This window comes from Chiroxiphia lanceolata, chromosome 12, assembly GCF_009829145.1.
Source record: "Chiroxiphia lanceolata isolate bChiLan1 chromosome 12, bChiLan1.pri, whole genome shotgun sequence".
Taxonomy (NCBI): Eukaryota; Metazoa; Chordata; class Aves; order Passeriformes; family Pipridae; genus Chiroxiphia; species Chiroxiphia lanceolata.
The window spans coordinates 16,228,137-16,252,989 of NC_045648.1; the positions used below are offsets into that span (position 1 = coordinate 16,228,137).

Sequence of the window (24,853 nt, forward strand, 5' to 3'; positions counted from 1 at the left end):
AGGTATCTTATTCCCGCAGATTTCCAAATATGCCAAGGAAAAATCAGAAGTGCCCTAAGAAGGGAATTAGGAGGCGTGTGGGTCTCAGCAGAAGGTTCGTAGGACTCGTCTTGGTGCTGGCACGAACGCCAGGTTATTGCTCAGCAACGTGCACTGTCCAGAGAGGACCAAAACAGACCTTATTTCTTTACCATCCCTGATATTTACACACTGTCTGGATTAGTCAGGGGTTTTTCAGAGATAAGATGATGAGAAAAGTTCTTCCTGTTCATAACAAGCCCATCTCCATGTCCCCCACCATGAGACTGTCCCTGATTTACTCCAACTACCCTGCATGCATAGGAATTCCAGACCAGGATTTGGACCAGAACCCTGAGATTTAACTGACTTTTCAGGACAGAAGACTTGTTTCCTACATCATCCCATCTTTCCACCCTCAGCTAAAAGTCACTTTCCACAGAAAAACACATTTTAACTAGCTCTGGATTGTTCTCCTCGCCTATCCTTTGGCTGCAGGTAGAAAGTAATCTGAAGTTTCCTGGACATTTAGTAATCTGAAGTTTCCTGGACATTCAGTAATCTGAAGTTTCCTGGACATTCAGTAATCTGAAGTTTCCTGGACATTCCTGGGCAAAAAGAAGTTAAAGCTGTTAGAATTTGGGGTCTGACAGACACACAGGAGCCCACTTGTATTCCTGGTTGTCCTGATTGACTTGACACTTGAGCCTCACGGATTTTCCACTCTCCTTGAGCCTTTCCAATTAAGTCTATGGTGAAACTCATCAGCAATTTGACACAAACAAACATCCTTAACCCTGACCTTTAAAGAATGATCAAGGTTGAAAGGTAATTTTTTAAAGAATCAGGGTTTTCGGTTGTGTTTTGTTGTGTTTCTCTGAGAGAGAGGTTTGGGGATTTTTTTTTTTAATGAAGAGTAAAAGACAAGACTCCGAACCTCAGTCACGTCTTTGGTCCAAGGACAACCTGTTCACCTCTAACAAGAACCCTTCAAAACAAACTCATATATTTACCTAAAGAAAGAAAGTTTCAACATTTTTTAGTACCATCCAGATGCTGTTAAATTTGTCAACTTCAGTTCGTGGCTCCGGGGATTTGGTAAATTAGTGGAGCCTTGGCAGCCGTTCGTAATTGCAGCTGAGTTTATTCTCCATGATTTGTTAGATAGGAAAAATCCCAAAAGGGATTGGGTTTTCTCTGAGTCCATAAGTCAGTTTTATAATTTACATTTACCATTCACTGCAGGGATTTGAGCAGGAAAGATCCTCAATCCTTTAAATTCATATTTACAGTGACCACATGAACTCCCACCTTCCTGATAATTAATGTTATGGAAATCATGGTTTAGAAGTTGCTCTTCAAGGAAAACATCCCACTAGCGGGATGGGGGGGGGAGTTAAATAAGTCTAATAAACATTCCAGAGGCACTGCAGGATCTCCTTGTCCTCACGTCCATCCTCCCTGGCTCCTCCATAAGACGCCAGGAGACGGCATCTTCAGGAAGTCATCAAGACATCGATGACTTCAGAAGTCACCTCTGAGAGCACGCGTGCCTTCCCCCGTTCCCTGAAAAGCACAGCACATCTTGGCATCACACGGGAAAGTCAAACAGATCTGCATAATTATCCCTCCAGAACCCCTCGGAGAACATATGGTCTGGAAATGAAGCTGCCTGAAACGGATGGGCTCGGCTGCGTGATGAGATCCACAGAAGGGAGGTGAAAAAAGCGCGTTCGGCGCAGGATCCCGCAACTACGGCACATCCATCATCAGGATAAGGTAATGACACCAGGAAATGAGCTAAGTCAATCCAAGATTGAAGTTTCATTTTCTGAAGTGCATCTGTTTGGCTCGTATCCCCCTGAACCTCATCGTTCAGCCACGCTGCGTTTCATCTCGGAAGCAGAAGATGCAAGCACATAAATCAAAACAGTTCCTCAACGAGCAGCCGTGGCAAACGTGTTTTTAATTTGGTTTTATGAAGAAATTAACTGCATCCCAGCAGGCCCTTGTCACAGCCCTTCGTGCAGGACACCAGGGATGGCATCCTGTGCCAGGCTGTCCTTTACCAGTTTGCCAGGTTTGGGGCTTTTTTGGGTGAGAGTGTCCACCTTCCCTAAGGGAAGTTAAACCAGTTGGTTTTTCACTCACTGCAGCAGATGGGAAGCACTGGATCAAGCCAATGAAACTAAGGGGGACAGCATGTTCCTGCAGAGGAGGTGACATTCTCCAACGCTCCTTCCCTGGAGTTCCCAATCCGTTCTGTGGTTGGAAACAAGGAAAGGCAAAACTGAGGTGGGCTTACCATGGAGACAGACAACCAGCCAACTCAAAACATTTCTAGGGATGGCAAGTATTTCTCACACTTCATGTGCCAACAGCATCAGCAACAGGCCAAAACTGTGGCTGAACACATCCACAGTGGGACTGACTTTGGATCAGGGTGGTAGAAAAGGGGTTGACTCATCCAAATGAGCCAAGTGGAGGCCCATCACACCAACCACCAGAAATCCCATTAGGCTGAGAGGCCTACAAAGCATCTGACACCAAGATTTGGGCACATTTCCATAGGAGAGTGTCCTTATTCTCCATGCCCAAGGACTCTGGACACCAGCTCAGGCTTAAGGTGAAGGACACAGGCAGAAGATTACTAGACCAAGACCAATCAGGTGTTAGGAAGTTTTAATGGCACGAGTTCTGCTGGCAAACATTTGCAGGAGCACAAACGAGAGGAAAACCAAGCCAGACCTGGACACATAGAAGGATTCATTCAGATGAGTATCGAAGCCACCAAAAGGCCATTAGGGCATTTAAAATCGGAATGAGGAGAAACATAAAGTGGAGAGGGTTAGTTAAAGAGTTTATCTAGCAATATGATGAAGTGAGAAGAGATGCTTGATCTCCCATAACGTGATGAAGAACTTCAGTGGAGTTTTCTCAGATTCATCTGGAGCACAGCCATGGCATGAGTTGGCTTTGCAAGAGTTGAACAAAGGGGTGCTCTCCAAGGGGTGTCCTGGTGTTATTTTGCAAAGAATTCCCCCACAATATAAATCTTCGCCAGGAATTTTGCACAAGGAAAGGAAGAAACCTCCTCTATCTGTTAACTCTGCTGCCATCTCTACCCTAGTGTTACCTCCCATCAGGATCACCTCTGGAAGCAATTTTCTCTCCACTTTTTTCACCCCAAAAAAGTCACATCACAACGACCAACACTCTGGGAAGTCACAAAGACACTTCAGAAGTACCCAATTTAACATGATTTTTATCTCTCCTTTTGCTTACTCTTTTCAACACCAACCACCTTCCAACACCGTGCCTTGCTCAAGCTCCAGGGCTCGGGGCAGCTCGACTCACTCGTTCCATCCCACAGCAAAAGATGGACCTCCGGGATCCCTCTGCTCCAGAGCAGGACGGATGAGAGGTTGCATTTGCAATGGCAACAATCTGCTTCTGACCCTCGTCATCCTCCTCCTCCTCCTGCTCCCTGCCAGGTCGTCAGACCGTGTAGGCGCCAAGGGAACAGGCTGCACTTATTCCAGCCCCGGGGCCGGGAGCCCTGGGCTGCCGCGGGATCTGCCCACGGACACCGGATTCTTTATGCATTTTCTGCATGCACGCCGTGGGCAGCGCCAGGAATACCGGCCACGTGGGAAAACGGGGAAATATTTGATTTCTGGGATGGGGAAGAAGCCGTGGAGCTAAATGAGGCTTTGTTCGGGGGCAGGAGGGCCCGCTCTCGGCAACAGGGGCAATGCAGGAATGCTGATAAGTCTGTTTTCTGTGCATAAATAACCTGCGTTGGAGCCCAACCGCTTTGTTTGAGGGAGGGATAAAGCCCTCGGTGACAAGGCCCTAATATTTGTCTACTCATCTATAAACCAGGAGCCTTATTTCAAGGGCTAATTCAAGTGGAGATTATATTTCCCTTATGGAGCAAGGGACAATTGCATCAGATACTCTTCAAACACCGTAAATAAGATTAATGAGGTGCTGCTGCCGTGGGCTTTCACCTCGACAATGCCTTAAGCACACAAAAAACCCCCACCCTGGTACCTCCAAACGAATCTTCCCAAAGGCTTCCTCATATTTCAGTGCACGGACACCACCTCGTTTCTCTTGGACACAGAACTACAAATAGCTGCAGGAAGCACTGACTTCCTGAAAAGAGGGTTAACTGAGAATCATAGGAAACGGAGAGAATTAAAGCCAGGTCTAAAATCCTGACTAGGCTGAGGAGGGAAAAAACACAGCAGCAACATCACTGAGTGCTGATGCTCAGACATCCGAATCCATGCAAAATTAAATGAGACTATTAAAAATCCCAGCACCTAACAGAGAGTTCCCTCCTTCAGCACATCATACCAGGCGGTGGCTTCCTGTGGGCAGTTTTCACACACAACCACCTCCAGGTGACCAACTAAAATTTTAATTAGAAATAAACCCAGGGCATCCCAAATTGCAATACTTTGCATTGAAGGGCTCTCAGCTGAAGGACTGATTCAAAAACCGAACAGCAGAACAGAACAAGGCAACGCAGGGAAGCTTCACGCGCTCAACAGTTGTGCTGACTGACCAAAATCAACAAGAAAAATCAACTCAGGGCTCTGTGGGAAACAACCCGGAATAAAAAAGTTAATTTGATGACTTCACCAAAAAAAAAAAAAAAAAAAAGGTAGGAAGCTTGGTTTTACAATGTCCCAAATTGCGACAAAATGTTGCGCAACGGGGAGGAGGGAAAGCACAGACGGGTTCATCGACACCAGCTGAACAAAAATAAGGAAAATTATTATTAAATAAGAAAAAAGTAATATAGAAATACTCCAAAACTCCAGGGATTGCAGGAGATAGGTGCAGAACAAGGAGGTGATATGAAAACCACGACACCATCCATGTGCTGCCACACACAAGGACAGAAACGTGTGTGAAATGGAAGCAGAAGAGGAACCAGAGCGATCTGGTATTTAAAATGTCACTGCCTAAATTAAAAATTGATGGGGTTAAATCCCTCCTAAAAAAAAAAAATGAAGAAGAAAGGAAAGCTCCCTTTCCAGGCACTTAATCCAGCCAGTGGAGCAGCTTCCCTGGGATCAGGGAAAGGCCATCCTGCCCTGCCAGGACATTGCAGCAAAAATCACTGGTTTTAGCAGACTGTGTTGCTCTTCTCTTGCCCCCCCAACAGACTCTCACTGAAGTAACCTGGCATTTTTTATCTGTACCTCCGAGGCTCTTCCTCCACATCACTGTCAGCAGATTGACTCCCCTGCCAGCTCAGGATGCCCATCTCCAGCTCCAACCCACTAATGAAAATAAATAAAAAGGGAAACCACCACTTTCATGATATTCCAAGACCCTCCTGTCACGTATTTGAAAGAAGAAGCCTCTAAACATTTATACATCTCTTTCTCTCCAGTTTTTCTGTCCCCTTCATGACACCTCCAAAGCAGAAATATCCCCAAGGCTGTAGGTGTGCCAACACATCTCCTCGGTGGACCCTACGGATCCGTCTCAAAGGATGAAGGTGTTTGCAACTTCTGCCGTAACTCAGGCACACAGGAGATACAATAAACAAGTAGAAAGAGCCTAAAAATACTATATAAGACTGTAAATCATTTATAAAGTAATATTAGAAACCTACAAAATGTTGACAATGTGATTCAGTTGAGAAAAATTCCTAAGAAGAAGAGTACAGCTCACTTGCATCAAGTCACTGGTGATCCTTGAGATCAATTCCTGTCCTAGGTCCAACAGTGGCTTTTCCTGCTTTTCCTGGCAGTACAATCCCAAACCCCTCCTGGCAGAACTGCTCACACTCCTGACTCCAAATAAATAAAACTTATGACAAAAATTACTCTTTCAAAGGTTTAGAGCCAACTTGGTTTAACCAAAAATGAGGGAGAAGCACTTCTATCCTCAGTTTTACCGGGAGAACGAAGGAGAGGAGGGCAGGAGTCTCTGCTGGCACCACAGCCTGAGCAAAGCACATCTCTACCTGCGCCCTCAGGAAAAATAAAACTAAAAATTCCCTTCCTGGCCAAGGAATTCCCTAAGTGACACACTAAACCCCTGCATATCAGCCCTGCAGGAGAGACTAAAAGTGAACAAACTGTTCTGCTGATTGTGTTGTTGATCCCAAGGGGCCTTTTCCAACCTGGTTCCAGCCGGGCAGGACCCTACGGACGGGCATGTGCCTTGCTCCAAGTGGCAAGGAGAAACCTTTCTCACCCTCAGGATGAATTCATCGAGCTGATCACAAATTCCCTTGAGATCTGGGAGCATCTCACCACCTTCCCTACAACAAGAGATCCCAGGACCTGAAAAACAGCCCCTGCTCCAGGAAGATCCCGGCCCGGCTCTGGTTTGAAAGCACGGGCTGCTCCTTTGATGCCCTGCCAGGAGTGGCCTCCAGTGAGGAAGCCCGGGATGAGTCACGCCACCGGCACACGGAACTGGCCAATCTGGATTGAAAAGCACCCACGAATCTTGGGATTTTTGCCCCTGCTCTGCCATCTCCCTTTCTGTACTGCAATTCCCAGGGATTGCACGGTGCCAGGAAAAGGGGAAGCAAAAGTACCCGGCAGACATGAAGAGGGGCTGCAAACCACAGCTTTGTCCTAAAAGGTGAGAACCTGAGGCAAGAGGATGTTAAGGCACTGAGAGGATCATCTGGGAAGAGCACTGTAAAGCTTTCTTGGTTTTCCCCTGACTTGCAGGAAGAATTCCAGTTGGCATTGGGGTTTATGGCTTTCCACACCTGCAGAGCTCCGAGCCAAGAGCTCGTACCGCGGCTGCAGCACCTCTTCAAATACTGTGTCCTCTAATCCCAGTCAGCTCATACACAAATCCAGGGAAAAAACCTTTTAAACCCATGAGACAGCTCCAAGAAAAAGAAGTTTAGCCCCAGTGGCCTCTCAAACAAAGGATAAAATATGTGCAAAACTGATTCATTCTACATTTAGAAAGAGGAAAGTAGCCTTGTTATGAAAATAAAACATTCTGAGTGTTAAAGACTTAAAATTAATTCCTCTTTCCCAGAAAATCCATTTTGCTCAAGGGTGGAAACAAAGCATTTCTTTGCTTCATTCACTATCCCAACCTGTGGCTACCCAAAAACATATTAAAGAATAAACCCAGCAGGAACACCACTGTCTTTTCAGTTCAATTTGGCAATTTTGACGATCAAACTCCTAATTCAACATGTTCTTTACTTCAAATTGAAACTGCAGGAATCTGCTGCAGCTGCCCAGCTCACTGTGCACCAGAGCCTTTCAAATCTCACTCTGTGCCTCTTTAATGTTGGGGTTGGGTTTTGTTTTTTTTTTTATCTCTCCAGCCCAACCTCTAATTTAAAGGAAACTGTGCTGGATGCTCTAATTGACCCCGTTCTCTTCCTTCCCCAGTTTGTCTCTATAATTAGCCCTTCCCAGCCAAGGGAATCAGCAACAAGACCTTTCCGAGCCCCACCCTGCAGACCACAGCCACTGCCTCGCATTGTTTTTGCCCAAAAATCAACAGCTTCAGGACAACAAAAAGTTTTAAAAAAATGAGAAAATAAAAAAAAAAAAAAAAGAAGGCGAGCTCAAATGTGTGGTGATGATTTTTCGGCACTTTGTGGCGAGCGACGCTCACCCAAAATTTCACCGGTAACATTTCACACAAATCCCTCAGAAATACTTTGTAATGTGAGCAAAATACCTGTTTTCCTCAAAACAATACACAGTTGCAGGGCTGCTCACCTCAAATTCACCCCCCTCAAATTCACCCCCCCAAATTCACCCCCCCCAAATTCACCCCCCCCAAATTCACCCCCCCCAAATTCACACCCCCCAAATTCACACCCCCCAAATTCACCCACCCCAGCCTTGCCCTGTGGACTTCAGCACATGTAGCAAACCCAGAAGATTCCAACTTCCACTAAGGCACCAGCAGGCCCCACACCTTGTTTCTTGAGGAACTAAAAGGCACGTAGAGAATGAGGAAAGGAAATGCATTAAAAAAATAGTCTTATCAGCAAGCAAATGCCACCAAAGAGAATCTACTTCCCTACTTGCCTCTACAATAAGCAGTGATTCCTACGAGGTGACCTGAGCTGGGGGTATTTTTAGGTACTTGGGGGGGGAAAAAAGAAAACAAACACAAAAAAACCCCAAAACACCAGGAAAAAAAACCCTAAACCCAAAACAACCCCCAAAATCAAATTTAAGTCCAGATTTCAGGGCTGCTGAGCACTGGGAGGTGCAGGATGAAGCCACAGTCCCCAGCAACGTGGCAAAATCACCTCAGGTCTAACCTGGCCTGACCCAGGTCCTCCATCCCACCACAGCATCTTCCGCCTCGCTCTTCCCAAAAGGATGAGACTCCAGCTATCACGATCCAGAACCAAACCAGAAGAATTTGTCTGGTTGGTTTTGAGCTCTGTTTCCCTCCATGTCTCTTCTCCCATCCCCAAGGTTCCAAGGACGCCCACCTCAGCGGGCTGCTGCTGAAGAAGATGCCCACCAGGAGAAGCATCCCAAGGTCTCCTGGTGTGCACCACACCCGTAACTCACTACTTCCCACTCAGTTTTCTCACTTGACTTTGCAGCTTTACAATCATTTTAACAGCCCACACGGAGTTTAGAAACCAAAGAGGTTGGGGGGTTTTTTTTGATTAATTTCCCAGCTTAGACTGAAGTTCTTCTCAAATCCATCAGTACCGCTCGCTAAATATTATCCCGGCGTTCCAAAGCTCCAGCTCCCAAAGCACACAGACACACATATTTCTATAACTATCAGGAATTTCAACGTGCAGACATTTAGAAAATTAACCTGCAGCTGGCTGGAGTCTCGCTAATAACGGCAGCACCTGAACCCGTACTGATCCTTCACCTAAGGAAAATTGTTCAAGTTTTTGGAATACCTGTCCCCTCCAAGCCCCTGAAGAACATACCTGAAAGGAAAGTATGTAGATTAATGCTCCCAGAAAAGCAAAACAGAAAAGAAAGGTGATCCAGTCCTACAAGAAGAGGAAAAAAAAACCCCAACCCTTTTCTCGGTACAGAGAATAGTCCACACTCAGGGAAAAATAACTGATAAGTAACACAGAAAAACTCCATCTAAGCCACTGTAAATTCAGGTCTGCAGGCTTTAATTTCCAATTATTTTTTGAGCTGTTCTCTCAAGGATTTAATTTTTACTAAAAATAAACCCAACACGAGACAGAAGATCACAATCTCCCCACCACACACAGCCCGAACCACGAATATCAGGCCCTGAGCTACTTTTAGACTGAGCTTTGAAGCGAGTTTTGCGTGCGACTGAAAAACTCTCACACGGGGCCAACTCACCAGACTGCAACAACTGCATGAAACAGCTCATTCAGCTTTTGCTCCTCAGGTTTCACATCTTCCCCGACCAAACAAAAACGAAAGCAGCCTCGGAGCAGCTGCACCACAGAAAAGTAACCAAGGGGAGGAAACCCCTAATGCTGCTACAAACCAGCCAGTGAACGTTGCGGGTGAGATTCACACCTTCCCTCAACGGGAACAAAATACAGGAAAACGTTCAGGCAGGGATTCCCCCCCCCCCCCTTGTTTCAGCGTTCAGATCTTATTTCTTTCCAGCAAAAACTTTTAGGTGGGAGGATGAATTCTCAGCAACTCAGACATGGACTTTGGTGCTCACTTTTTTCGCTATTCCATTATTCTTACACCATTTGCTGAAGGTTATTATTTATTATTATTTATCTATTTTTTTAATTTTTTTTTCTCCTCATATTTATTGTATTGTTCACCACAGACAAACCCAACAGGTCTAGAGAGGGATTTAAATCACACAAATGGAGGGAGAGGAAAAGACACACAGCATACAGCACAGGTGAACTCAGAAACAATGCATTGGAAGGCAGCAGCTCCCACCTGGAATTACAAAGGGATCTGAGCCTGGAACAACACAGGAGTCCCTGTCTTTTCCACAGCTGTGGTGGGGCAAGGAATGGACAATGGCTGCCAAGTCATCTTTCTTGGCAATTCATTTCTGAGAGGTACCATTTCAGCCTTCGAAGAAGAAATATTGCTGCTAATGCTTATCAGTGCTAATAAACTCCTTAATCCAATCCCTGCGGATTGCAGTGAAACCAGAGATGTGTTTGGAGCAGGGAACTATGAAATAAGTGCTCTGGCGAGTCGAGATGCGCTCGCACTCCTCGGAGCCGGGCGAGGTTCCGCAGGGAGCAGCCGAAGGATTTCTGGTGTATCCGATCCTCCCACAAAAGCCTCGGCCGCCTTCGGTAAGTTCATTCTGTTCATAGCTGAGGAAAACTCTTGAGATTCCTCGTTATCTGCTGCAGGCTCCTCAAACCTGACCTCTGCTCTGCATTGTCCTGCTATCTCCTCGCCTACCTGCCGGGCACGGAGAAGCGCCTGCGGATAAGATTATCCACTGGCTGAGCCCTGCTCCAACGGGGAACACCAGCCTGCCCGTGCAGGTCGGTGCCGCCGTGCTCCTGCCCGGAGGATGAACACGGAGCTGTGCCCTCCTTGCTCAGTCAGACGTGGCCCAAACCGTGTGTCCCCCAGCAGCACAGCTGGAGCTTCGCTTTGGGATGAAAAGAAGCAGAAGGAACAGAGGCTCTGCCTTTAAACAACGCCTGGCCAAGTCCCTCTGTGGAGCTGGAGCGGCTCAGCCAGCCCTGTCGCTGCCAGCAGCAACAAATCCCACACGGTGATGCCTCGTTTTTCAGAGCAGTTGGAGAATTAAGGAGCAGGGACTGGCCCTCCTGCACTTACATTTCTCCAAGAAACCACCAGAAGAGTTATTTACTCACACAGTCTCTCTCTTCCAAAAAAACCCACTTATTCCAAAAAATCTTTACAATTTGCTCGGCATTGTTTTAATCAAGTGCAACGTTTCTAACGATCCACTGCGGCCCATTATTTATTTATTTTTTGCCTAATGGGATCACATTCCTTAACAATTAAATCATTTACTAATTCCTCCCTAGGGAAGCTGTCCTGTGCACCCAACAAGCACAAACCAACGTAAAAGTTCAGAGACAAGTCCTCTAAAAGTTAAAACGGCAACATTTGGGGGAGAAGTTTAATTTCAGTCTATGTATTTATGTGAAGTATGAAAAGACAGTAGAGGTACGGAAGTCTTCTGAAGTAAATATTTTCAGTTAACTTGTTTTAAGTTCATCCCTCAAAAGCAACCATGTAGATGCTGAACACAATAAAAGAATTCTTGGCGGTCTATCAAAAACATTTGTAATCTGGGTTGGTTTTAAAGCTCAGGTTTTCCAAAGATGGATCTATGTGGATAAAACACTCCTCTTCCATTACTGCCCAACCATGATATGATACACCGTGTCCAGGATACATTTTTAAAGGTCATGCTTTACAAGAAATAGAAGATAGTGGTAAGAATTTTGATTACAGAACAGCAGGGAGGCTGTCAGATTCTCCCTGTGAGACGGATAAAAGTGGAGACCTGGAATAGGCATCTGAAGGAAGAGTAACTCCAGGATTCAAGGTCATTTTGGAGTGTACCAGAAGTGACTCAAGGCGAAGAGACCAGCAAATAAGACCCAAAAATCATATTGAAACCCACATATTTTTGCTGGTTTTGCATGAAAGTGGTAACCAAAGCATTTGTGTATTTTAAAACATATTTTTCCTTCGCTATTGCATCCAGGATCCCAGTAGGACAGCCCCTGCTCTGCTCCCCACGGCTTCTCACAGGGATTTGCAGGAACTCCTACGAGTCACAGGGATGGAAACCAGGATTTCTCCATGAGAAACCGAGCAGCCAGTGGGAACCACTGAAAACAGCAGGGTTGAAAGGGTGTGATCCAGCCCTCCCATCAAGGGGATTGACCTACACACAGGGCCAGCGTATTCCCAGGGGCCTCAACACCAACAGGGATTTCATAAACCTTCTCCAGGACCTGGAAGAGACCTTTAAAAGCACTTCAGAAAACAAAGGAGAGCTGACAAAAAAACACCAACAGAGCCCAAAACTATGACCCACAGCTTTGTCTCACCATGGTTTGGCACAGTGTGAACACAAGGAAGAGATGCCTCACCCCCTCCAAAGGGATGCTCATCCGTGCCTTATGAGAAACTGCAATGCAAGAAAGGAATTAGGGGAGTAACTCTAATCCTTAAACCAACAGGTATTTATTTATTTCATTTTGCCTGGAAAAACTCCAGAGAGTTTCCACCAAACCACAGCGGAGCCGGCCGCTTGCCAGCTCCGTGCTGATTATCAGCAAACGGACCCGGACTGCCCCTGTTCCCCTCCCAAGATTAACTTCAGCCACGCCAGATCCTCTTTCAACTGGAGCCTGTGACTAGATCAGCTTAAGGAACCCATGGAAAGGCAGCAGGAGGCGGCAGTTTAACAGCCTTGCAAGTGGGAGGCTGCGCTCCGTGAGCAAGGGCTGCTGTGGATCACGTAGAATCCCGTTCCCCTTGGACCCAACGCAGCTCAAACCAGTTCCCTTCCCTTCTCTTCCTGCAACCCTCAAACCACAGGTGGAAGACAACCAGCACAAGACACCTAAAGCCACGAGGAACCCAATCTGACCTTGCAGACAACCCTGCTGGAGGCAGGACTTGGACCAAGTGACCCCCTGAAGTGCCTTCTGACCCGAGTGATCCTACATTCCTCCAGAGGATGGAGCACTAAAATCATGGGGGGGTTGTTAGAAATAAAAAGCATTTGTGGCAAAGACATGGAGCTCTCACTTCACCTGTAAGATTTTTCCACAGTCTTGTGGAAATCCACCTGCTGTGGATCCTCCCCCCAGACAGAACAATGCCACCAGGAGGTCTAGCAGAGCTGTAACTCCAGATAACACCTCAAAAACAGACCCAAAACTGAGTTAAACTCCAAAAATCCCTGTTCCACAGCCTTCCCTTCTGAGGTTTAGTATTTTCTGAGGTCAAGTGGTTTGGTGAGTCTGATTTTAAAGGTTTAATTACAAGACACATCGATGCAATCACAGGAGTGAGACGTATATCTCACTATGGTGTTCAACCTGCCAAACACGGCAGCGAGATTTAATATTAAAGAGTCACACAGAGAAAACAATGACTATTCCATTTCCCTTTTTTCCTGCTTTTATCCACTATCTGGCAAGAGTTTCACGTTTGCTTTCTATAGCCTCAACACCTGTGCCTTCACACGTCTACCCAAAACCTATGGAAAAATTTGGTCTGTGTAAAAGAAAAATAAAATTCCATAAAAACCAATCTCAGTTCCAATGATCTGTAGCCATCCCACCAGCAGCATTTCACCCTTGCAATTCCATAGGAAACCCAAGCTTTGTGATAATCCCAGCCCATCTCACCTGAAAACACGGCGGAACGTTTTTGCAGCAGGAAGCCTGAAGAATTATAAGCTTCTCCCCAGAGCAGGGAAGTACCCAGACACTTCCCAAATCTCCGGCCCTACTGCTTTTGTCCAAAGGAATGCTGGAGAAAGTCTCAAATTTGCAAACTTAAGCCGCGATCCTTTAAATATTTATGCTCATGTTTACTTTGTCGAGAAGGGAGAAATCCCGTTCACTCGAGAGGAAGTGAAGCAAACGTCGCACGCAGGACCCGAGCCTGAGAGAATCAGACATTTCTTTTAACTTCAACACACAAAAAAAAAAAAATCACTGTCTCCCCAAACTGAAACCTGCACCCAGCCTGTCTGGGGGAGCAGGACCCCAGGACCAGGTTGGAGATCCATTAACAACACAGCGAACGTGCTTTCAAGAGCGGTGTTTCGTGTGCAAGTGGGAACACAACCCCACTTTATTTACAAACTGAGGGGATGGAGGAATTTCTGAAATCGAGTTTGACCGGCTAAGATGCTTCAAGCAGTTCAACGACCTTGGCTGCTCCCTAATAAATGCATTTTGAAAGGAATTGAGTTCAAAAGTTGCACGGTTTGGAGGGAGAACTAGAACTGGGTAAAAACGGACACGCTGCGCTCGCCAAAACCAACCAGCCCAAATGGCTTTAGAAACCCTCAGGTCATGTTTGAATCACAGAATCCCAGCACTGGGTTGGAAGATCATTAAAGATCATCTAATCCCACCCCCCTGCCACAGGCAGGGACTCCTTCTACTATCTCAGGTTGCTCCAAGCCCCGTCCAACCCGGCCTTGGACACTTCCAGGGATGGGGCAGCCACAGCTTCTCTGGGAAACCTGTGCCAGGGCCTCCCCACCCTCACAGGGAAGGATTTCTTCCCAATATCCCATCTAACCCTGCCCTCTGGCAGTGGGAAGCCATTCCCCTTGTCCTGTCACTACAGTTCCTGATGAAGAGCCCCTCTCTGGCTCCCTTGTAGGCCCACCTCAGACACTGGAAGTTTGCTCCTAGTTTTCCCAGACTGGAGGTATTTAAGCTCCAGGACCACGTGTCACATGAGGTCCCAAGGCTGTGATGGTGAACCCTGGCCCTCCTGGTCAGCTCGGTGGTGCCAAGCTGCAAAACCAGTGGAGGGACCAGCACCATCCCTGTGCTCCCAGTTCTCCCCTGTGGACTTGTAGGCATGCAGAGGTTCTTCCATCCAGACCTGGATTCCATCCTCCCAGAAATCAAGCAGGGGATGAGGATTTCAAGTCCAGCCCTACCTTGACATGAGCTAAATGAAGGTTGCACAGGTAGCTCGGGTTTCACATTTCCCAAGCACCTGACCTTGTGTGCTTCACATTCTCAGAGGTTTTCCTGCAAAGCCAATCAATGCTCCCAAAAATCACCATAAACATCCCAGATAAAAATAATATAGGCATAAAACATTCAGACTTTCCTAGCAAAGGATGCCACAGGTTTGATACTCTGAGTGTTTTAGTACCAGTGTCTGGGGAAGATATTGCAACAGCAGATGTCACATCAGATGTTTGATACCTTAAAACCTTAACTGCAGCTTCCCCACCCAAAATAAAAAGGAAACAAAAGGTAAAAACATGCAGCTTATAACTCCTAACAGGAGCAGTGGATGCACAGATGAAATAACTCTGCAAAACTGAGCTACATTTTAAATACATGAATTCAAATAAAGCTTTTTCCACGTCTTTCTAAACGCTGCTGATGCACCCCGGGTCTTTCAATACAGAGGAAACATCTCTAAAGCCACCCTGATTTATGCATCGATTGCAATAAATAAATAAATAAATAAAAAGTAGCATCATCACCGATAGCTCAGGAAACAAAAGCTCATCAGTCGTGTGCCAGGGCTGCTGAATTACCTTCCCTGCCATCAGCAGCTGGAGCGACAGCTTCCAAAACCCTCTTGGGGATGAAAAATCATGGCCAGGAGTGAGGGCCGAGGCTTGGGAGAGCCTTCATGAGGGGAAAAACGCGTAGAAAAGCCTCTTATTTTAACGAAATAAAATTTTAAAATGAGAAAAGTCACCGATACGGGCGAGTTTACTCAAGGACACGGGGGAAACTGTGGCTATCTCGTGACTGCAGGACCAGGGGCTGAACAGAAGATCCTCTAATGCAGCCTCTCAGACCAGACAGAGTTTGCTGTGCCCAGGGATAAGCTCAGTTCTGTAAGGTCGCGCTTAAGCATTCACAGCCCATCACCGCCACGTCCACGCACCTCTCCGCGGGAAGACAACGCTCCCCTGTCATGTCCTAGCACTCAGTCGGGAAAAGAGTCGGGAAAACACTCGAGGCGGCCAGAAACCCAATTCTCCAACTAACAGTCTGTTTACAGAGCGATTTATTACAGCGCCTGGTTATCGACCGAGCGAGGCACCGCGCCGGTTCACCCCCCGTAGCAGCAAATCTCCTCCTTCCTCTGCCGCTACGTGATTATTTTTTTGATCTGCCGATGGGCAGGGACCGCGCTGCAGCGAGGGATGGCAAAGCCACGATTTCTGCTGAGCTCACGCTCCCCACTTTATTAAACTCGGCTTGATTTCGGGATAGGAAAAGGCAGATGGAGGAGGAGGAGGGAGCCGATCCAGCAGCAGAAGGGCGGCAAAACGCCCGGCCCCGAACTCACGGCAGGTCCTACCCCGGGTCACGTCGGAGGGGTTCTGTTTTTGGGGGGATAAAGCAAAGGCCGTTTTGGCTACATTTCGGAAAATTCCAGAAACAAATACCGGCTGTTTTAACCTCCGGAGGAGCAGCGCTCCCGCAAAGGTCCGGCGTGCCGGGGCGGGAGCTGCCGTAGAGTCCAACGCTGCGCTAAAACGCAGGAATACCTCATCCCGAGGGGTGGGAACCGCTGATGGGGAATGGGGAATGGCTCTGTGTGGCGTAGCGGGCTGGCAGAGCCCCGGAGGACCGCGATCCGCTCCCGCCGCGATGCCCACACCCGTGGGCTCGGCGCCGCTGCCCCACGAGGGCCGGGGGCGCGGGGGAGCCCCCGCCCGGGGTGACGCTGGAGCCGCAGAGGGAGATAAATCTCCCCCCCGCCAGGCTGGTTTTTCCACGTCCTGCGTGTCCAACCCACCCGCGACGGGGGTGAGCGGCACCGGGGGGTGAAACCCGGCCCGGGGGTGGAGGGAGATGCGGGGCCGCACCGCGCCGCGCACCCACCGGGGGGGGTCACGCGTAGGGGGCGAACTCGCGGTGGGGGGGTACCACACAACACCGGGGGAACCCCACAACACCGGGGGGATCTCAGAACACCGGGAGCAGTCGCCCCCCCGCGCAGAACAAAGGCTCCCGCCGGCCCCGCGATGTTCCGCCGGGGTTCCCCTCACGACCCCCGCCCCGCCGCCCCCGCCGCCCGCACTCACCGGAGGCCCCCGCCCCGCTCCGCTCCCCGCCGCCGCCGCTCACCTGGGTGTCGGGGCGCGGCGCATCCCTCGTCCGCAGCCGCCGCCGCCGCCGAGGGAGATCCCGGGAAGTCGGTTCTGAGGGAAGGTCGCCGCTGCCCGGGGGTCGGTGCTGAGGGGGGTCGGTGCTGAGAGGGGTCTCGCGCTCGGTGCCGAGGGGAGTCGTTGCTGAGGGGGCGCTCGGTGCTGAGGGAGGTCCCGGGGTCGGTGCTGAGGGGAGGTCGGTGCTGAGGGGGATGGGGGGGGGGGGGGTCCCCCGGGTGGGGAGGGGGGGGACGGACGGGCGCTCCCGCCGCCGCCGCCGCCGCCCGGGCGCTGCCCGACTGCCCGCGCGCGCGCGCGCCGCCCTCACGCGCCCAGGGGCGGGGGCAGGCAGGGAGGGAGGGCCCCGCCCCGGTGGAGGCCCCGCCCTCGGCCCCGCCCTTGGGATACGCCCCCTCGCGTTACGACGCGGCAACCGGGCCGCTTTACGGCAGCGCGCGGCAACTGGGAGATGAGGCGGCGGGTGAGACACGGGGGGACACGGGGAGGGGGGACACGGGACACGGGACACGGGGAGGGGGAACGGGGAACGGGGAACACGGCAGGGACACGGTGCCCGTCAGGTGCCCTGCCTGGCGATTGCGCTGGCCGCAGCCGTCGGAGATCGGTGCCGGTCGCCCCCGGGCCCGGAGGCGTCAACGTGAGTTAGAGGGGAAAAAGGTTCGAATGGGTAAAAATGGAGGGGTGTTACCGACACGGGGCGGGCCGTACACGGGCTACCCGGTGCTGGTGGGGGTTCCCCAGCAGAGCCCTGACCCCACGCCCTGCCCGGGGGAACCCTCCGATCGCCGCGTAATTCCCGTTTATTCCCATCGAAGCGGTGGGATGAGCGAGCGCTTCCCGGGGGCTGCTGGTGCGCTCTGATCTCGGGACTGAGTGCCGGGAGACGATCAGGGTCATGCTCAGGACCAGGGTCAGGCTCAGGGTCACGCTTGGGGTCAGGCTCAGGGTCAGGCACGTCGCTCCTCCTCTCACGGGGTGTGTGACATCCCAGATCCCTCCCTCTGACCGAATTCCCTCTCCTGACCAAATTCCTGTGACATCCAGGTCTTTCAGGCAAACAGTATTCCCCCTGCTCCCTGGACTGACCCCTTCTCTGGAGGTGAGTGCATTGGTGGGTGGTTTGACACGGTCTGGGTGAGCTGAGCTGTTTCCACTGGTACCTCCGGGACATTCCCGGTGCCACTGCTCATCCTCAGCCGTTCCTTTCCTTGGGTCTGTTCCTGGTAAACTCCAGGCTTTGGCCAACCCCGTCCTGTCGTTGCTGTGGCTCTTGGTTTCTTGCTCCAGGAGATTCTGTGACACCAAGACAGGTTCTGAGTTTGGTTCTCTGAGCAGCTGCATGTCTCTCTTTTGGAGAATTTGTCTGGAATGGAGAGGTTTGGGCATTGTGTGTACATAATTGGGAATGTCTTCCTCTGATTTCGGCATTCAGGACCTGTTGAACTCCCAGAGACTCTGTCCTGGTACTGTACAGGAATTATAACCCACAGCTACAGAGAGATTGATTATATTTAACAAAAAAGGAGATAACTGCACTTCTTGTCTGGTTTAGTTATTTAATTTTCCTGGAGTTTGTTCTCTGGCTCTGTCAGGAGTCACAAAAATCCAGAGGCTCAGGTGTCACCCAGCCCAGCTCCCACTGGAAATAGAAATAGATGTTCCTTCTCTGATCTCACTCCCATTAACAACAACTCTCAAGACATGGTGTCTAAAACCTGTATTTCCAGGAAAAAGGAATGGTGTGGTGGTTAAATCGTGTGGCCTTTTGATCTTTGTCCCTCCTGTTCCCTGGTAAAGTCTGGATTTTTTATCTTCCAGGTGATTTTTGGTATTTACCTCCATATTCTTTAAATTGGGAACAGGACTCTGGTGACGTGTCACCTTAAACTATTCCCTCTGCAGGTTCTTAGCACCTTTAATTTATTAAAATAGACTTTAGGAATCTGACTCATCCTGAATTCATGCTCTCTTTGCTCCACCACTGCCTGTTTACGCTGAATTACTGGGGAGTCTCATTCCCTGGCCCTCAAGTGCCTTCAGCAATTACCTGCAGAGGGTTGTTGTATTTAATGGTGTGAAAATAACAGGTTTGGGGTGGTTTTTTGTGAAGTATTGGAAAACACGGGCTTGGCTCCTGGTCCCAGAGGAGCCCCATCAGTTCTCAGATCGAACTCACACCAGCAACGGCAGCTTATTTGTGAAATTACGACTTCCATGAGGGAAACTTGACTTCTTGCCCTACTGAGGCAAGACAGCACCATTTTCAAATCTATAAATGAAATTATGGCACTTGTGTTGAAATGCCCCTTTCTCTCACCCCGATGTTCTCATCTCAGCACTGGAAACGGGGCAGCTGAAATCCCTCGGAGGAGCTGAGGATTCCAGAGAGTTTGCACAAATCCCAACTACTAATGTGCAAATGATACAAACCAGCAAGGCTCTCGTTGGCACCTACAGCAAAGGTTCCTGGCCTGTGTATTTATCCCTGTTTTTACAAAAACTCCTGAACAGTGTGTGCCTGGACCTTCAGGAAGCGAGTCCTGGCTGTGGCTGAGCAGAGCTGCTCCCAATCCATGATGGGATTTCAACCCTCCCTCAGCATCAGAGAGGCTCGGCTCCACATCCTGGCTTCTCTGCAGCTCCATCTTTAGCTTTAATGGGAGGTTCTCCCAAACAAAGCCACCTCTCCATGGCTTTTGACAGCCCCACCAGCCGTTGTTCCAGCCACTCACCTGCCCTGGCTCTGACAGGCGTCAGAGCCTCCCGAGGGTTTTCCTTGGAGCTGCATGTGGTGAGTCATCCTGAAGAACCCACAGGCAGTTTCACAAATACCAGATGGCAATAAAATTAAAAGTAGTAGCTCGTGGCAATTAAGCACTTGCTAGAACCATTCTCCTTCCTGACTGGAGGAACCTGCCAAATGTCTTGACAGGAAAAAAAAACAAAACACCCAACGATGTTTCTGCAGAGTGGAAAATGAACAGAACACGGGACTCACGCTTCCCTCACCCCTAATCCTGTTTGGACTGGAGTGGAAAGCTATTTGCTGGACTTCTACATCTCCAGGAGAAGATGAAGCAGAAAGAACACGTTGTAAAGGAGAATTTGGGGCATTTTATGGGCACACGTAAAAGTATTTCAGCCTTGCCCCAGTTAAACCCCCAAACTGGATGTCTGGAGGATGTCCAGCTCTAAAGCAGACCGTGTTGAGGGATGCTACAAAGTTACTGGGATTTCATTCTGATTTTCTGTTTTTATAGTGCAAGGATTTGCACCACGAACTTGGAAATAGTTGGAGCTCGTTAGGTCGGAAGCGTGTCCAAATACCATTGTGTTGGCTCAGCATAAACAAGGGCTGCTCCCTTCCTCTGGTGACTCCTGCTGCTCGGCATCTCCGGGATCCACCGGCACACACACACAGACACACACACACACAGACACACACACACACAGACACACACACACACACACACACAGACACACACACACACACACACACAGACACCACACACACACACACACACACACACACACACACACACACACACAGACACCACACACACTCTCTCTCACGGGCTGTGTCATGCCCCAAACACTCACCTCAGCCCTTCCTTCCGAAGTGTTCCACAGGCCCCGTGTCTCATCCATTCCGTTCCTTACTCGTCACATGCCCTGGGACCTGGCCAAGAGTTCTGAGAGATGAATCCCTAATTTATGCATCCCAGGCCAGGAGGGGTTATTTTTCGTGATTCTGATCTAATTCTTCCTAACACGTAAACAATACAACACTCCATTTTTCTAATTTCCCCCGTCACGATGGAAAATTAGCGACTTATTTCTAGTGAATCACATTAAAGTGACCTTATTGTTTTGAGGTTTCACACGGGGCTTTCAGAAATCCGAAGATGTTTTCATGCTGCCTTTGGCACAGCTGAGGGAAGGGTGAGGCCCAATCAGTTCCACGTCACCGCTGTCCCCAGATGTGGCATTACCAGCCCCATCCTGGCCAGGAGAGCAGTGAGGGGCTGAGGGTGCGTTGCCACAGCTGAGGAACCTGGGAGAGCTGGGGGATGTCAGAGCATAAGGAAAACCAGGGTGGACAGAGGGGGGTTAAGGCAAGTTTCTCTTTGGAAGATCTCCTCCTAAATCCTAATCTGAGTAGGCAGAGTTGTCCTAAAGATTCCCACGGTCAGAAACTGGTTGGTTTGTGATCTTGTTTTGCTTTGTTACTCCTTACTCATGGCTGTGCCTCCCGTGCTGGTGGCCCAGCAGGTTCTCCTGGAAGAGGTCGTGCGTCTGGCAGAGAGCTGGGGCACTCTGTGCTCGGTATGTCAGACAGCCCCAAAAAGGCTTTATTTAGGGAATACCAGCCCTGTAAAGAATTCCTGTGACTGTCACTGTCCAGGTGAAACACCAGAACACACAAACACCATCTGACTTCTCCTGGCTCAGGTCTGGTTTCTGTGCAGAGGTGTGTGTGTGTTCCCAAGCAGGAACTGCTGTGAAATTCCTTTGCTTTGAGGTTCAGTGAAAGGCTGATCTAACCTAGAGCTCAGAAGAGTCTGGCTCAACCTGACACTCCCCTGTCTGCTGATGGTCCTTCAAATATCTGTCTGGGAATCCCGGGCTCTGGCTCGCTGCTGCTGAGAAGGCACTCAAGGTTTCTTGAGCTATATTGTGTCCCAGGTGTGACCCAGTTCCTAAACTCCTCTTGCCCTTCTCTGTTCCAGCTCTGGCGGGTCCCTGAAGTGCCGCAGGATGGATCCCGTGGTGCTCAGCTACATGGACAGCCTGCTGAGGCAGTCGGATGTGGCCCTGCTGGAGCCCCCGAACTGGCTCAACGACCACATCATCGGCTTCGCCTTCGAGTACTTCGCCAACGAGCAGTTCCAGGAGTTCAGCCACCGCGTGTGTTTCATCGGCCCCGAGGTCGCCCAGTTCATCAAGTGTGCCCTCAGCCAGGAAGAAATAGCCGTGTTCCTCCAGCCGCTGGACCTTCTCCACAAGGAGCTGGTGTTCCTGCCCATCAATGACAACTCCAGCCAGGCCGCTGGGGGCACCCACTGGAGCTTACTGGTGTATTTCAGGGACAAGAAGTGCTTCGCCCACTACGATTCCCACAGTAAGTGCAACTCTGCCCATGCCAGGCAGGTGGCAGGGAAGCTGGAGGCCTTTCTGGGCAAAAGAGGGGGCAAAGCCACCTTTGTGGAGGAGAAAGCGCCGGCGCAGCAGAACAGCTACGACTGCGGGATGTACGTGATCTGCAACGCCGAGGCCCTGTGCCACGGGTACTGCCGGGGCCGGCCCGAGCCGGGGCTGCAGCTCCTCACCCCCTCCTACATCACGCAGAAGAGATCCGAGTGGAAAGCTCTCATCACAAAACTGGCACAGAAGTGATGGGGATGCACCCCCAGCCCCCCCCAAAAACTGCCTTCCCTGTCCTCGAGGCAGCAACCCCAGTGCCTGAGGGAGATGCCCATGCGCAGGATTGTCCCAAAGAAGAAGAATGTAACCCCTCCAGCATGGCTACACCCCGCAAACACCCTGTTCCCTGCGGGAAAAGCCTTAGTCCCCTCTGGAAATCACCGGCCTTTCTAATGACAAAAGTCACTTTGCTTTCAAAGAAACCCTCTGGATGATGAATTTTTACACTAATTGCTGTGGCAAAACAGGTTGCTGAACAGACTTCACCTGTGCCCAGCAGGCAGCACACCCTCGTTAGGTGGCTTTAATTGGCTCCAGGCATTGTCCTTCCAAGCCAGGTTTAGCAAATGCCCTTTAAACCCAAGCCCCCAAGTGCTTTATCGTGGCTATTTCTAGTCTGTGCCTCCCACTAGTGGTGTTGGAGCAGTCTGGGATTTAGCAGCCAGGATTTTGTGCCCCTGAAAACCTGACACTGAGATGTCAAAAGATGAGACTCCAAAGGAAATGCTACGATTAATTAAAGAACAAGGCAAAACCAAAGTCAGTTTTCTTCAGCCTGGTGCTCCCAGGCTGCCCAGCAATTACATTTTTTTTGTCCCCCACCCCTGCTTGCTCTTATTGCAAATTAAAACCCGACTCTGAATGGCTGGAAGATTAACAGGAAGCTGAGAAACCCAATCCTAGGAAAAGAAACTTAATTGAGATGAAAAGCAACACTCACTCTTTGAAGCTTGGGGTTTTTCATTAGGATTTTAGGTTGTCTCCATCCAGGGAGGGTTTGTCAGTGCTCCCCAACCCTCGTTAGTGTTGCTGCTGCCTCTAAGACAAAACCAGTTCTATTACTTGAGATAAAAAAACCCACATCAGGGAGAACAAAAGGACAGAGTTTGAGCTTTCTTGAGGTATAAAAGCCAAAGATAACTGTGGGCTCCTTGAAGTCCTTAATGCACTTCAAACCGAAACACCTCCCCTCCCGTGCTGGGTGACGGGATCTCGGAGTGGATCCTCTCGTTAAAGCCAAGCTTAGTAGGGGGGGAAATAAAAATTGAACTGAGATGTCATTGCAGGATAAGGAATAATCTCTCAGTTAGTAAGAAGCAAAGAGCAGGTTGCTCAGGTGGTGTCTGGCAGAGCAACCACACCCCAGCGTGCCGACCTGATCAGGGAGATCCGGGTTAAATATAACCCTTGGAAAAGGAAAGGGGAAAGGATTGTTTTTAACCTGGAGCTCCTCACCAGCCCAGCCCCACTGGTGTGTGCAGCAGCACAGCACCAAGGGAATGAAGGGTTTAACCTTCCCTTACTGCCAAGAGAAAAGCAAGAAACCAGGCTCCCCCAAAACACCCAACCACACCCTCACAGGCAGCGGTGAGGCCAGACAAGGGTCAGGATCATTCCCCTCCCTCCTACACTGCCCTGACAGGAGAGCAGCCGGTGGTCCAGGGCATCCCTCCAGCACCAGCCCTCCCGGGAAAACCTGCTCAGCTGGAGCTCAAATGGGATCGAGCCGCTCGCCGAAGGGGATTCACCTTGGACCCCGAGGGGCTGCGCTGGAGCCACGTCACTGCCACTCCCAAATCCAGAATAAAACTCAGACCAAACCGTGCGCTTGCCAGAGTCATCCCATCCTCTGTGCAGGTCCCTGCTAATGCCATGGCTCCCGCTGCCCCATGGAGTGTCACAGCACAGGGGCTGTGACTCGGGGTCTGGCAGTGGCTTCTCAGCCAATTGAATCTCCCAGTCCCATTTTTAGGGGTTGGTTTGGGCTGGGGAGGAGCACAGGACAAGGGGAGGGAGGAAGGCAGGATGGTGGGGGTGACTGGGGAGATCTGGGAGGGGATCTGAGGGCAGGGGCTGTGTGTGTCCAGCACCATGCTGTGCTCCCCAGCCCTGTTCCCAAGCCAGCAAGGTGAGTGCCCAGGGACATTCCCTGCACCTGAGGACATTCCCTGCACCTGAGGACATTCCCTGCACCTGAGGCTTTTATGTGCCTTTTCTTTACACAAAGAAAACAAAGAGGCTCAAGCAGGGCATCACTGGGAGAGGTGACACGCACCGACCAGGGGTGGCAAAGACCACCTGGGAAACAAAACTGGAGCCTTGCCACCAGTGACCAGCAACAGGGACCCCCCACACCACACCGGGAGCTCATCCTGGTGCTCCTCCAAGCCTCCTCCATGTCACTGCACCCATGGGTTAGAGCTCTTTGTCACCACTGTCACATTCCTGGCTCGAGGACAAGGGACCCCACACACCTGCTGTGGAGCACCCAAAAACCACCAGGCTGGAACACCGGACCAAAACCCACCCAATCCTCAACCTCTAAGCCTCTGCTTTGGGGTCAAGAGCCCCACTTTGAGGTTGAACCCACTGAGCACCAACTTATCTGTAGGAAAACCAACTCCAAACCCATCTGGGCTGCGGCACCAGGAAAATGAGCTGGGTGAGTCCCTGGCAGGGGTGGGACAATGGCTTTTACCCACCAGGTCACCCACAGAAACAAGGACTCCGACAGCCCCATAAATCCAGAGCTTTGAAGAAACCAGATCATCCCCCTCAGCACCCCAGGGTGCTAAATCCTCAAAAAATGAGTGTT

At 49.9% G+C, this 24,853-nt stretch overlaps 2 protein-coding genes across 8 annotated transcripts in view; one reads left to right on the forward strand and one right to left on the reverse strand.

Moving 5' to 3' along the window:
• The window catches only part of MYO9A (myosin IXA), a 169,100-nt gene extending 152,059 nt beyond the window's left edge, over positions 1–17,041 (reverse strand). For all 5 annotated transcript variants that reach the window (XM_032700341.1, XM_032700343.1, XM_032700339.1 and 2 more), the window contains exon 1: positions 16,793–17,041. The gene's annotated coding sequence lies outside the window, so the exon portion shown is untranslated. The remainder of the gene's footprint in view (positions 1–16,792) is intronic.
• Positions 17,042–17,227: 186 nt separating this feature from the next.
• Positions 17,228–23,859, forward strand: SENP8 (SUMO peptidase family member, NEDD8 specific). Of its 3 annotated transcripts, XM_032700392.1 has the most exons (3): positions 17,228–17,293; positions 17,878–17,932; positions 21,564–23,859. In XM_032700392.1, exon 3 carries the CDS (start codon positions 21,592–21,594, stop codon positions 22,228–22,230), a length of 639 nt encoding a protein of 212 aa, XP_032556283.1. In that variant the 5' UTR covers positions 17,228–17,293; positions 17,878–17,932; positions 21,564–21,591; the 3' UTR covers positions 22,231–23,859. The 3 variants fall into 3 exon arrangements, with proteins under 3 accessions (XP_032556283.1, XP_032556284.1, XP_032556285.1); XM_032700393.1 differs by lacking the exon at positions 17,878–17,932 and having other exon boundaries at positions 17,238–17,293; XM_032700394.1 differs by lacking the exons at positions 17,228–17,293; positions 17,878–17,932 and adding an exon at positions 17,381–17,470.
• The last annotated feature ends 994 nt before the right edge of the window (positions 23,860–24,853 follow it).

Coding starts and splice junctions, on each gene's coding strand:
- SENP8 (XM_032700392.1), top strand. CDS start 21,592: ATGGATCCCGTGGTGCTCAGCTACATGGACAGCCTGCTGAGGCAGTCG.